General features: G+C 44.3%; 1 protein-coding gene across 2 annotated transcripts in view; it reads left to right on the top strand.

Moving 5' to 3' along the window:
- The window catches only part of LOC124721693 (organic cation transporter protein-like), a 403,851-nt gene that overhangs the window by 232,005 nt on the left and 157,431 nt on the right, over window positions 1-14,415 (top strand). For both annotated transcript variants that reach the window (XM_047246773.1, XM_047246772.1), the window contains exon 4: window positions 5,727-5,881. In XM_047246773.1, coding sequence (XP_047102729.1) covers window positions 5,727-5,881 — 155 coding nt within the window. The remainder of the gene's footprint in view (window positions 1-5,726; window positions 5,882-14,415) is intronic.

Here is a 14,415-nt window from a genome sequence, read left to right as displayed (position 1 = left end):
GTGCAAAAGATGATATTAGCTTAAACTGCTTGGGATTCGCTGATGATCTTGCTCTCCTAGCCAACACCGTTCAATAATCCAGGCAACAAGTAAAATCACTACATGAAATAGCAGAGAAAGTAGGCCTTAGAATATCATTTGAAAAAACGGAGATTATGCTAACTGATACACCAGTTGCATACAAAATTACAATAGAACAGGAAATCAAAATTGTTGATAAATTTAAATATTTAGTCGAAATAATAACATACAATCTAAATGAGAAGCCACCATGGCAGAATAGAATAAAAAAACTAAACTACGCAAACTACATTACCAAAACTACATACAACAAAAAAAGCCTATCTATAGATGCAAAATTAAAACAGTATAAAACAGTTACACAACCAGAAATAACGTATGCAGCTGAAACTAGCTTCAAAACAACTAATACAGCAGAAATTGACAGAATACTAAAAATAGAAAGAAGAAGAATTAGAACATGTATAAATAAACAGTATAAAATAAATGGACATTGGAGAATAGCATCAAATGAAACAGGTTATATAAGAAAATACAACCAGTCATGAGCACGATCAGGAAGAAACGCATCTCATTCTTTGGACATCTGATGAGAACTCCAGAAAAGAGAATTAGTAAAAAAAATAATACAAAAATTGTGGAACAGCAAGAGCGACATTAAATGGATCACAGAAATTAAGGAAGATATAAAAGAACTCCAAATTACAGTAGATGACCTAAAAAACAAGACAGAGAAAACCAGAATACTGCAAGACCCACAAACCAGACTACAAATGAAAATCAATAAAAGGAGTACAGGAAGAGTGGTCTCAGATGAAGAAAGAAAGAAAATATCTGAAAGAACGTAGAAATATTGGGCAGACAGAAGAGCAAAACACCTTTCATATAAGAATAGACTCTAATAATTATATTACCAAAATATGAGACAAAGTTATTGTTGAGCCAAATTCTATCCCTGTGTAACAACTCATTTAAAAATTTGTATTTTTGACAAGAGTGGTCCAATGAAGGCCATAAAATAAATAATAATAATAATAATAATAATAATAATAATAATAATAATAATAATCATCTCCTACGTACAGGAAATTAATTTTTCCAGTGTATAGCCACAACGTCCCATGGAAACACCGATACAGCGTGTTAGAAAAGAAATGTCATGTATACCTGCAGGAGGTAGCATAGATCAAATCTAGAAAAATTCCTATCATGGTACGTCCGGAAGCTAGTTGCTGTTAAGACATGGGCCAATCTGTCCTGCATTGGTCACACACTCCTGTAACGTTTGCACATCGTCCATGGGTATGGTGCAAAATAACGTTGTAAATGTTCCCATAGCCAGAAATGCAACGAATTCAGATCTGGTGAGCTGAAATACTGTTACTGGACATTAGATTAGATTTACTTTCATTCCAACTGATCCGTAGTGAGGTCCTCCAGGATGTAGAACATGTCAGAAAAACAATAATAAATGACAAATATTTACAACCGAAACAAATGAGCTAATGTACCTTCCACAGGTTCCAAGTGGAATGATCGTCATTTTTTAATGAACGCTATATGAGAGAATCATTTTAGAAACACTAACGCACTGAATTTAAAATATAAAAAAGTTCTTTTATTTATAAGGTAATAAACATGTAATAGAACTACTATAATACTTATTTACAATGAACACATTACTGCACTGAAATGGTGCATATTACTGCACTGAAATTGAGCAGAAGTTATATTGTTCGTAGTAGTAGTAATGTAGGGAAAGGTTGGTTGGTTGGTTGGTTTGGGGAAGGAGACCAGACAGCGAGGTCATCGGTCTCATCGGATTAGGGAAGGACGGGGAGGGAAGTCGGCCGTGCCCTTTGAAAGGAACCATCCCGGCATTTGCCTGGAGCGATTTAGGGAAATCACGGAAAACCTAAATCAGGATGGCCGGACGTGGGATTGAACCGTCGTCCTCCCGAATGCGAGTCCAGTGTCTAACCACTGCGCCACCTCGTTCGGTAGTTATATTGTACACTCCTGGAAATTGAAATAAGAACACCGTGAATTCATTGTCCCAGGAAGGGGAAACTTTATTGACACATTCCTGGGGTCAGATACATCACATGATCACACTGACAGAACCACAGGCACATAGACACAGGCAACAGAGCATGCACAATGTCGGCACTAGTACAGTGTATATCCAGCTTTCGCAGCAATGCAGGCTGCTATTCTCCCATGGAGACGATCGTAGAGATGCTTGATGTAGTCCTGTGGAACGGCTTGCCATGCCATTTCCACCTGGCGCCTCAGTTGGACCAGCGTTCGTGCTGGACGTGCAGACCGCGTGAGACGACGCTTCATCCAGTCCCAAACATGCTCAATGGGGGACAGATCCGGAGATCTTGCTGGCCAGGGTAGTTGACTTACACCTTCTAGAGCACGTTGGGTGGCACGGGATACATGCGGACGTGCATTGTCCTGTTGGAACAGCAAGTTCCCTTGCCGGTCTAGGAATGGTAGAACGATGGGTTCGATGACGGTTTGGATGTACCGTGCACTATTCAGTGTCCCCTCGACGATCACCAGTGGTGTACGGCCAGTGTAGGAGATCGCTCCCCACACCATGATGCCGGGTGTTGGCCCTGTGTGCCTCGGTCGTATGCAGTCCTGATTGTGGCGCTCACCTGCACGGCGCCAAACACGCATACGACCATCATTGGCACCAAGGCAGAAGCGACTCTCATCGCTGAAGACGACACGTCTCCATTCGTCCCTCCATTCACGCCTGTCGCGACACCACTGGAGGCGGGCTGCACGATGTTGGGGCGTGAGCGGAAGACGGCCTAACGGTGTGCGGGACCGTAGCCCAGCTTCATGGAGACGGTTGCGAATGGTCCTCGCCGATACCCCAGGAGCAACAGTGTCCCTAATTTGCTGGGAAGTGGCGGTGCGGTCCCCTACGGCACTGCGTAGGATCCTACGGTCTTGGCGTGCATCCGTGCGTCGCTGCGGTCCGGTCCCAGGTCGACGGGCACGTGCACCTTCCGCCGACCACTGGCGACAACATCGATGTACTGTGGAGACCTCACGCCCCACGTGTTGAGCAATTCGACGGTACGTCCACCCGGCCTCCCGCATGCCCACTATACGCCCTCGCTCAAAGTCCGTCAACTGCACATACGGTTCACGTCCACGCTGTCGCGGCATGCTACCAGTGTTAAAGACTGCGATGGAGCTCCGTATGCCACGGCAAACTGGCTGACACTGACGGCGGCGGTGCACAAATGCTGCGCAGCTAGCGCCATTCGACGGCCAACACCGCGGTTCCTGGTGTGTCCGCTGTGCCGTGCGTGTGATCATTGCTTGCACAGCCCTCTCGCAGTGTCCGGAGCAAGTATGGTGGGTCTGACACACCGGTGTCAATGTGTTCTTTTTTCCATTTCCAGGAGTGTACTTTATATTGCTGTGAGGTACTGTCACACGATCCGTAGAAAATGGAATGGTGTGCCGTCGTGTATAAATCACAGACATTGTCATTCTTGAAGGTTAACGTCCTCCAATAGCGCTGGCAATTCGTCGAGAAGAAATCTGTGATGAACTACTACTTTTAGTCTGGTTGGTAAAGTGTATAGCATCATGAGTCAGTAACCGACAATTGCTGCCCATACACAGACATGGAAACGTTTCTGATGCCTCACTTCCATGATTGCTCCAGCGTTTGCATCCTCCCACACGTGCATATTGTGGTAATATACTATACCACTTCTTGCAACGGCCTACACCGCCAAGTATTTCATATTACTCGTTACAAGTAAAACTATCCATAACTCATCAGGTATTGGTTTCTGGACGTACAGTTATAGGAACTTTACTTCTAGTTCTGATCACAACTACCTCCTGTAGGAACATGGCAATTAAAAGAACAAGAACAAAAAAACTTTGTATACAAAGTGGACAATGCATAAGCATGAGGAGAACATAATCTACGACTCAACAAGACACAGATTGTAGATACTAAAGGTGATATCGGCAAACCAAGAATTATTAAGAAACGCTTTTAGAAATAATAGCTTTGTAAATGTACGTTTTCTAGTGATGGGAAGAGGTTGTTATGAATGGCAATGGTATTTGTTAACAAATAATTCGACTGGTAAGATGGAAAGTCTCTTGTCCAACATATGGAGAGGTGTGGGGAAGGTTCTACAAATGTAGTATTGATTTTCAATCAGATAAAAGCACCAGCAGCATTTTTTCTTTTAATTGCCACGACTGATTTCTGCCCCTAAGACCATATTCCAATTGGTATACGTCTATAGTCGAGAGAGCACACAAACGGGCTGCAATCTCTCTGTCTGCCTAATTACGTACTCTGACAACTATATACATGAAGCCACTGGAAAATGTTTTTGGGGGCTGAAACCTGCCTTGGTGCAAGTAAAGGAAAAGTAAGTGCAACTGATTAGCTTATCTGATTTAGAGAGGAAAAAATCTTGCACACACAGTGACAAATGTAAGGTCATCAGTAGGCAGACTTTCGTAGAGTGACACTGTATGAGATGGACTTCAAACAGCACTGTCAGATATTTTGAGATTACGAAATTGATTGCATTTTGCTAATCCGGCCTGACGTCAGCTGTTTGTGACAGATGAAAATTTGTACGAGACCGGGACTCTAATCCGGATTTTCCTCTTACCGTGAGCAGTCGCTTTAACCACTTCGGCAAACCGAGGAAGCCTCTGGGACCGACCGAATTTTCTATATTTCACGGAGTCCACAAGCCTTGTTGATTCTTGCACAAGACGAGATAAATATTTTATCGTCATTTTAACCCGTCGAGTTGACGTCAGTGACGGCTAAAATATCTGTTTTTCCGCAGTGTTTGTATCTTCACATTACACTGTCCCTCAGACGTGCATGTTTGCTCAGTGAGAAGAAATAAAAAAGTGAAGGTTTGCCGATGAGATTGCAGTTCTGTCAGACGGCAGAGGACTTGAAAGATCAGTTAAACGAAATGAATAATGTTCGAAAAACAGATAACAAGATGATGGTCAATGAAGTAAAACAAGGGCAGTGGAAAGTAGTCGAATTAAATAAGGCAATACTGAGGCAAATAGATTAGGAAATGAGACACTAAAAAGCAGTCGATGAGTTTTGCTACTTGGGTGGCAAAATAACAGATCATGGCTGAAGTGGGGAGGATTTGAAATGACAGACTGGCAATAGTAAGAAAAGCAATCCTGAAAAAAGAGGAATTTGTTAACATTGTGAATATATTTAAGTGTTAAGAAGTCTCACGGTATTACTCTGGAGTGCAGCCTTGCATGGAAGTCTACGTGGACGATAACGACGGGGTTCGGTTGATACGATACATTCTGAGGCAGAAGCAACCGTCTGTTCCTTCATGGACGGAAGTGTATCTCTGTGTGTGTGTGTGTGTGTGTGTGTGTGTGTGTGTGTGTGTGGGAGGGGGGGAGGGGGGGGGCAAAAAGCGTAGAGGGAGACCAAGGCTTGTCTGCAGTAAGCAGGTAAAAATGGATGTAGGTTGCCGTAATTTTACAGAGATGATGAGGATTGCACAGGATACATTAGCGTGACTAAAAACAACATAATCTTCACCTGATCCAAAACACGATGATTCTGTTAGAGTAGTTTCCGACGTACATGTGACTGTCTCCATTTTGTAAAAACGGCATTAATTGGCTCGATTTCTTTTTTTCAGATTTGGAAGGAAAAAGCCTCTGGTGTTTGGAGTAATAATGCAGCTGTTAACGGGAACAGCTGTGGCTTTCGTGCCGTGGTACCCAGTTTTCCTCGCTGTGCGATTTCTTCTTGCAATAGTAACTGGAGGAACGATGATAACTAGTTTTGTCTTATGTAAGTGTTGTTTATTTGTATATCTTCATCCAATAGACTAAACAGATAAAGGCACCAGATTTTTCGTTTTTAGCGCAGTACATTATTCGTTTTCATTTCCTTAAGACGTTTGACCAACCAAATGTTTAGTTGAGTCACTGTTTGCCTTTGCTCCTTAAACACCTTTGTTTGTTACCTTGTGCATGATAGACAATATAGTAATATACGATTTGCATGGTAACTTGGCGAATGATTTCCACCTGCCTGTAGAGTGCTGGAGGTTAGCTCACGTGAGTTTCTATGACGCATTTCCGTGTAACAGAGGAAAGTGTAAATCACACACTGTCCTTGTATCGGCGACGAGGTCGAATCAAACATTTCAATGACCAAAATTACTTTGTGTGACTTTTCAAGCTTTTCCGACGAATCTGTTGCAAATACAATTCTCGGGTTTGCCGCCGAATAATACTATGCAAATCCCACACTGTTAGACATCCTCAGGAGGCCGGCCGGAGCTAAATACAAGGAATACTGTAAAATATTAAAAAAAAGTAATTCAGACATCTAAACAAATGCACTACGAGAAGAAGATAGCAATGTCAGGGAACAAAATAAAAACAATATGGCATATAGTGAAAGAGGAGACTGGTAGAACCAGAAAGGAACAGGAGCAAATAGCACTAAGGGTAGATGACACATTAGTAACCGATGGGCATAGTGTGGCAAATCTATTTAACAAGTACTTTATATCCGTTACTGATAGAATGGGATTGTCAGGATCAGTAAATAATGCCCTTGAATATCTGAAACTAGCCTTTACAAATAGCTTCAGGTACATGAATATGTCACTCACTTCACCAAAAGAAATAACTTCCATAATAAAATCTTTAAAAACAAAGCATTCTAGTGGTTATGATGAAATATCAACAAAGTTAATTAAGGCATGTTCTTGTGAGTTTAGTACAATTCTAAGTTACTTGTGTAACCAGTCGATTATAACTGGGACATTTCCTGACTGGCTGAAATATGCAGATGTTAAGCCTCTATTCAAGAAAGGGGATAAAGAGATGCCATCAAACTACAGACCGATTTCACTTTTGCCATCATTCTCAAAAATTTTAGAAAAAGTAATGTACAGGCAGCTTCTCAACCATCTGACCACAAATAACATATTATCAAGAACACAGTTTGGATTTCTGAAGGGTTCTGATATCGAAAAGGCTCTTTACACCTACAGTGAAAATGTACTTAATTCCTTAAATAACAAGTTACAAGCAGCAGGTATTTTCTGTGATTTGTCAAAGGCATTCGAGTGTGTAAACCACAACACCCTTTTAAATAAATTAGAATTCTATGGTGTCACGGGCAGTGCTGCAAAATGGTTCAAGTCATACCTCGCTAACAGGAAACAAAGTGTGTCAGTGCAAGGGACTAGTGAATTAATTCATCAGTCATCATCAGAATGGGAAGAAATTACATGTGGTGTCCCACAAGGATCCATGTTAGGGCGATTGCTTTTTCTTATGTACATTAATGATCTCTCATCAGTTACACTGCCAGAAGCAGAGTTCGTTTTGTTTGCAGATGACACAAGTATTGCAATAAATAGTATGTCGAGTGTAGTTCTAGAAAGATCTGCTAATGATATTTTCATGGATATTAATAAATGGTTTAAAGCCAACTCACTGACATTAAACTTCGAAAAGACTCACTATATGCAATTCAGGACCTGTAAGTGGTTTCCACTCAGCATATTCATAAAGTACGAAAAAGAGCAGATAGAAGAGGTTGACAGTCTTAAATTCCTGGGATTACAATTTGATAATAAATTCAGTTGGGAGGAGCACACCACAGAACTGCAGAAACGCCTTAACAAATCTGTATTTGCACTTCGAGTGTTAGCAGACGTAGGCGACATAAAAGTGGAAAAGCTTGCATACTTTGCCTACTTTCATTCCATAATGTCATATGGTATAATAATTTGTGGTAACTCTTCAAGTCAAACAAAAGTTTTCAGAGTCCAAAAGCGTGTAATACGTATTATTTGTGGAGTAAACTCACGGACGTCTTGTAGAAACCTCTTCAAAGAACTGGGTATACTAACTACTGCCTCTCAGTATATTTACTTCTTAATGAAATTTGTCCTAAATAATATATCCCTTTTTCCAACAAACAGCTCAGTTCATACATACAATACCAGGAACAAAAATGATCTGCACAAGGACTTAAAAGCACTTACTTTAGTTCAAAAAGGGGTCCACTACTCAGGAACACTCATCTGCAATAATTTGCCAGCAAACATAAAAAATTTAGTTACAAATAAAGATCAGTTTAAAAGGAGCCTGAAAGACTTACTAGTGGCCAACTCCTTCTACTCCATTGACGAATTTTTTAATACAAACAAATTATGTATTGTATATATTCATACTATTAGTATTGTTATTTCAGTTTTTAAAAAAAAAGGAACGTGATCCACATCCACGAGGATATCCTCAACACGGATCTATGGAACGAAAAACTAATCTAATCTAATCTAATCTAACCTAGGCGCTTCAGTCTGGAGCCGCGCGACCGCTACGGTCGCAGGTTCGAGTCCTAACTCGGGCATGGTTGTGTGTGATGTCCTTAGGTTAGTTAGGTTTAAGTAGTTCTCAGTTCCAGGGGACTGATGAATGTGTGTGAAATCTTATGGGACTTAACTGCTAAGGTCATCAGTCCCTAAGCTGACACACTACATAACCTAAACTATCCTAAGGACATACACACACCCATGCCCGAGGGAGGACTCGAACCTCCGCCGGGACTGATGACCTCAGATGTTAAGTCCCATAGTGCTCAGAGCCATTTGAATCATCCTAAGGTAGTGACAGCTGCTTCTGTCACCTATTCAAGACTGGACTGGTGAATTATGATCAGTCTCGTCTTGTATCAGTTACAACAGCCGCTACTACCGCCTGAAGATGGCTAACAGTAGTATCGATGAAAACCTTGGGACATCATCATCCGTTGGCAAACCGGAGAAGTATATTTGCCAAATTACTCTGTTTTGTCTCTGCAAAAGGCCACATTTTTTAGCAACACTTTCACAAAACTTGAGTTTAGTAGGACGTGTGTAATGACAGGCAGTGCTTTGTTACTCAGTCAGACGCTACTGAACTTCTGTTCTCACAGATGATAAATTTTCTTCTGCTGTAGGCAACTGCACTGATATTAGTCTCTAATGAAACTATCTTCACACCTCTTTCTGTAGACCTAGAAATAACACGAGAATATTCATAACCTGCTGCTGTGGAGTTGTGGCTTAACCTGTACTGGAATTCTAGACCTACCTCTGGCATACTTAGAACTAGTAATGGAGTGTCGCACGCCGTAAGTAGCAACCGAATGTCCGCGGATATCGGTTATTTATTCATCTGCTTAAAAATCCAAACAGATAGATGCATATGAGCGGAATCAGGCTATGTAACTTTGCTCACACGCTTCTCCTTCAGTCCTGTCTGTGGTCATTTACCCCTGTTGTTATAATTCAACAGGAATCATTTGTATCTGCAGCTCTCAAACAGAGGCTCTGTTTTACAAATTATGGATTTCTGTTCTTCCGGTTCCATTTTCCTGATACCTCTGGATGGACGCTATAATGATAGGTGTTGTGCTACAGTCAGGCGAATACGCGCCAGCGTCATGAGAACGGCCGATGCCTAGACTGGTACTCCGCCTTGTTTACGACCTTTTAGTGAAACGCGGCTATCTGATCAAAACAGTGTAACCCACAAAAAGTTTCCGTAACTATGAAACGTGTCTAGTTGGAGAAGGCACACGCTGGCGCTCCGCATTTTCATTTATTATAGAGTATTGGTGCAAAGTCCCTCTCTCTCTCTCTCTCTCTCTCTCTCTCTCTCTCCACCTATCAGCAACTGTCAAATAATAGTAAGAAAGATTAACAGGGCTGGAGGATGAGAATATGAAACATCTCTCGTCACGAAAAGCTGAAGCATTACTAGGAGCGTAGACTAAGAGTGTGTCGAGAGTGACATATTCCATTACTGAAGTGAAAAGATTATCAGTTTGGTACATACATAACAGGAATAAGTAAACTTTAAATACGAGGGGTATTCGATAAGTAATGCAACACATTTTTTCTCGGCCATTCGGTTGAAAAAACGCGGGTTTTGTTGCGGAGCATCGTGGAATATTTCCGCTTCAGCCTCTATAGTTTCGTAGAGTTCCGATAGGTGGCGGCGCTATACGTAGCCTTCAAAATGGCGTCTGTAACGGAGATGCGTTCCAAGCAGAGAGCTGTCATTGAGTTTCTTTTGGTGGAAAACCAGAGCATCGCAGTTATTGGTACGCGCTTGCAGAAAGTCTATGGAGACCTGGCGGTGAACAAAAGTACGATGACTCGTTGGTCGAGGCGTCGGTCATTATTGTAACATGGTCGCGTCGCTAAAACCAGGTCGACCTCCCGCTTATCTGCTGGCTGCATGAACTGTTCGAACGTGCGGATACTGTCATTCGAGGTGACCGACGGATTACACACACCTCGCTACACAACTGGACGTCTGTTTTCAGTGCTGACACTCTCGTCCACCGGTTGGGTTCTTAAAGGTGTGTTCCTTGCCGCTTAACGGAAGACCACAAAGAGCAACGAAGGATTATCTGTGCAGAATTGCTTGCGTGTTACGCGAGAAGCAGTATGTGGATGATGGAGAGAGTTATTGATGCAGCAAGACATTGGCTCCAACGTCGACCTGTAGAGTGGTATGATGCGGGCATGCAGGCCCTCCCAGTATGGTGGCGTACGACCGTCGAACTGAACGGAGATTATGTTGAAAAATATTGTTTTGTAGCCAACAGAGTGGAGAATAATATGGTGTGTTGGAATCCTGAATAACACCAACCTGCTTTCAGGAAAAAAAAAATGTTGCACTACATACTGAACACTTCTCGTAGATTGAAGACAGTGCTTCTTTCCGGGCCTACATCAAGTAATTAGCACGGTATAAACCGTGTTAAGGGCTGGATTGGTTAATCGGAGACAAACTAAGTGTTGTGTTGGCAGAAGAGCCAACACCGTGTTACTAGTGGAGGCCGAAATGCACGCGTTTTAGCTCACGCAGGCTGGCGTGAGGTCTGGAACATGACAAGGAATTAGAATTCAGAAAGCGGACATAATTAGTTTGATACTTAACTTTAATCCATTAATGATGAACGTCGCTCTTGACGGTACATGATTCACAATATTATCTGTTCAGAATACATTCTTCAAGATATGACTTCTAGTAATTGAATATGGCGCCTTGCTAGGTCGTAGCAAATGACGTAGCTGAAGGCTATGCTAAACGGTCGTCTCTGCAAATGAGAGCGTATGTAGAAAGTGAACCATCGCTAGCAAAGTCGGCTGTACAACTGGGGCGAGTGCTAGGGAGTCTCTCTAGACTAGACCTGCCGTGTGGCGGCGCTCGGTCTGCAATTACTGATAGTGGCGACAGGCGGGTCCGACGTATACTAACGGACGGCGGCCGATTTAATGGCTACCACCTAGCAAGTGTGGTGTCTGGCGGTGACACCACAGTCCTCCCCCCCAAATCGGCGTACGGTTGTGGTATAAGGCCTCCGCCAGCCGTGGGGAGGACCACATGTAGACGTATGCTACGAGGTGAGAAGCCTAACAACAGGCGAGGCTGTGCCACCCGCACCCTGCCATTTGGACCGCGGGGAGCTAGGGAACGCCTGAAAACCTACTCCAGAGTGCACGCCAACATGCGGTGTATGCGCCCGTAGAGAGACAGGACGGGGCGAAGGGTCGGCCTCCATCGGGCCGGGGCACCCGATGGGCGAAGATGACATACGGTCCGGAGCGGGCAAGAGTTCCATGTCGGAGGACAACTGGTCACGGGAAGCGATCGGCGGCGCGTGACCCAGGGAGGCTCCCGACGGCTGCAGCGACGCGTCCACTGTGGGCGTCGCCGGCGGGAGAACAGGCGGCGGCCCGTCGCCATGGGGCAAAATGGATAGCAGCGTCGGTAATACCTGGGGCTGAGGCGAGCCAGTAGATGGGTCCCCGGGGCGCTGACCGGACGGCACCGTCGCTGAAAGCAGACGGCGAGCGGCAGATCCCGTGCGACGACAGAGGCGCAGCTGATTGAGATGCCGACGCACCTCACCAGAGACCCCCAAAACCAGATACATAGCGCGTCCGAGGCAGTGAAGAATGCGCCCTTCGAGCCAACGCCGTGAACCTCGATAGTGGCGGTAGTAGACAACGTCGCCTGGGGCAAAAGCAAGTGTCTGCCGCTGCACAGGAACCGGATGCGGCGGATGTAGCAAAGACATCAAGGTTGGATGATGACGACCGTGGAGCAACTCAGCCGGCGAGCGACCATCTCGGGGCTGAGAGCGATACGAGGGCAAAAAGATCAATAACGCGTCCTCCCGAGAATGCGGATCTTTCAACTTCAACATCTGTGACTTGAAAATCCTGACCAATCGTTCAGCGGCCCCGTTTGACTGTGGCGAAAACGGGGCGGACATCAGATGTTGAATACCATTGGCCTTGCAGAATGACTGAAATTCTGCGGACATGAATTGTGGACCATTGTCGGAAACAATTGTCTGTGGAAGACCTTCAATGCACAAGATAGCAGATAACGCTTGGATGGTGGCAGATGATGTCGTGGAAGAGAGGCGGACAACAAAAGGAAAATTACTGAATGAATCTATCACAACCAACCATCGAGCATTACAGAATGGACCACCAAACCGATGTGTAAATGTTGCCAAGGGAAAGTGGCTTTTGGCCATGCAAAGAATTTCCGCGGTGGTGCTGACTGATGTTCGGCACACACCATGCAAGAAGAGCACATATTCGTAATCGCGGCATCGATTCCGAACCAAGTACAGTGCTGACGAGCAAGTTGTTTCGTTCTCACTATACCCCAATGTCCTTGGTGGAAAAGCTTCAAGACAGAGGACTGTAACGAACGTGGGACCACAACCCTGGACTGATCATTATCAGAACGCAACAGCAAAACATCACGTCGAACAAAAAGTTTCTCCTTGTGGGCAAAAAATTGGCGAACCAACGTGTCCCCGATCCGTGACTTTGACAAGGGCCATTGCGTAGCAACAAAATGCAGAACGGTAGCAAGGACAGAGTCGGTAGTTGTGGCAGTAGCTACACGACGAAAATCAATCGGAAACGATTCGACCACGCCATCGGTTTCCGAATCAATGAACATGCAAGCAAGTTCGGAGGAATCGAATGCCCTATCCTCAGCAACAGGCAAACGGGACAACGCATCGGCGTTTCCGTGCTTAGCAGTGGACCGATACAAGATATCGTAGCGGTACTGCGAGAGGAAAATAGACCAGCGAATGAATTTCTGCACTGTACGGGGAGGTACAGGCTTGTTAGGATGAAAAAGCGATGCAAAGGTTTGTGGTCTGTGATTACGGTAAAGTGACGACCATACAAGAAATCATGAAACTTTGTAACACCAAATACGAGAGCCAATGCTTCTTTCTCGATCTGTGAATAGTTTCTTTGCGCAGACGAGAGCAATTTGGACGCAAAGGCAATAGGGCGATCGCGCGAGCCATCTTTGTGCGCAAGCACAGCACCGATCCCGAAATCCGATGCAGCCACCATCAACAAAAAGGGCTTCTGGGGATCGAATGGCGTAAGGCAAGTATTGGAAAGCAACGCCGATTTCAACCGGCGAAAGGCGCGTTCGCATTCCGTCGTCCAGACGAACGGAACACCTATACGGCGTAAGCGATGAAGCGGAGCTGAAATGGAAGAGGCATGTGGCACATATCTGTGATAATAGTTTTGATTTTTCCCAGCTCACTCTGTAGCTGCTTGAAATTCTGCGGCGAAGCCAAGTCTTGAATGGCACGGAGGTGCGTGGGACTGGGAGGTATGCCTTGGGCATTGAGTACATGGTCCAGGTATGGCAAGTCACGAGCAAAAAAACACACATTTGTCCTTCCGTAAGCGAAGACCATTATGTCGCAAGACCTGAAATAATGTTCTGAGATTGGCTAAATGTTCTTCCGTCTTTCCGCAGAGCACAATATCGTCCAGATAGTTTGCTGCAGTAGGGACCGACGCACAGACAATTTGTAGATATTGCTGAAGCAATGCAGGGGCGGATGCTCACCCGAATGGCAGTCGTTTGAATTGATACAAACCAAGATGCGTGTTAACCACCAAAACGCGCTGGGATTCTTCGTCCATCGGTATTTGCAAGTACGCATCTGCTAGGCCCAACTTCGAAAAATATTTGCCCGGGCATAGTTTGTCAAAAAGATCTTCCGGGCGGGGTAAAGGAAAAGTTGCAATCATTAGTTGTGGATTCACTGTTGCCTTGAAGTATACACAAAGTCTCAATTTTCCCGAAGGTTTTGGCAAAATTACTAAGGGTGATGCCCAGAGAGAAACCTGCACACGTTCAATTACACTTTGTGATTCCAAATCGTGTAATGTTTTTGCGACCTCATCACACAATGCGTGGGGAACATTGCGCGCTCTGAAAAATGTCGGTTGCGTGTTT

Source organism: Schistocerca piceifrons, chromosome X (genome assembly GCF_021461385.2).
Source record: "Schistocerca piceifrons isolate TAMUIC-IGC-003096 chromosome X, iqSchPice1.1, whole genome shotgun sequence".
NCBI lineage: Eukaryota > Metazoa > Arthropoda > Insecta > Orthoptera > Acrididae > Schistocerca > Schistocerca piceifrons.
Note: the sequence above shows the minus strand (reverse complement) of the source record. Positions and strands in the feature narration are given on the sequence as shown.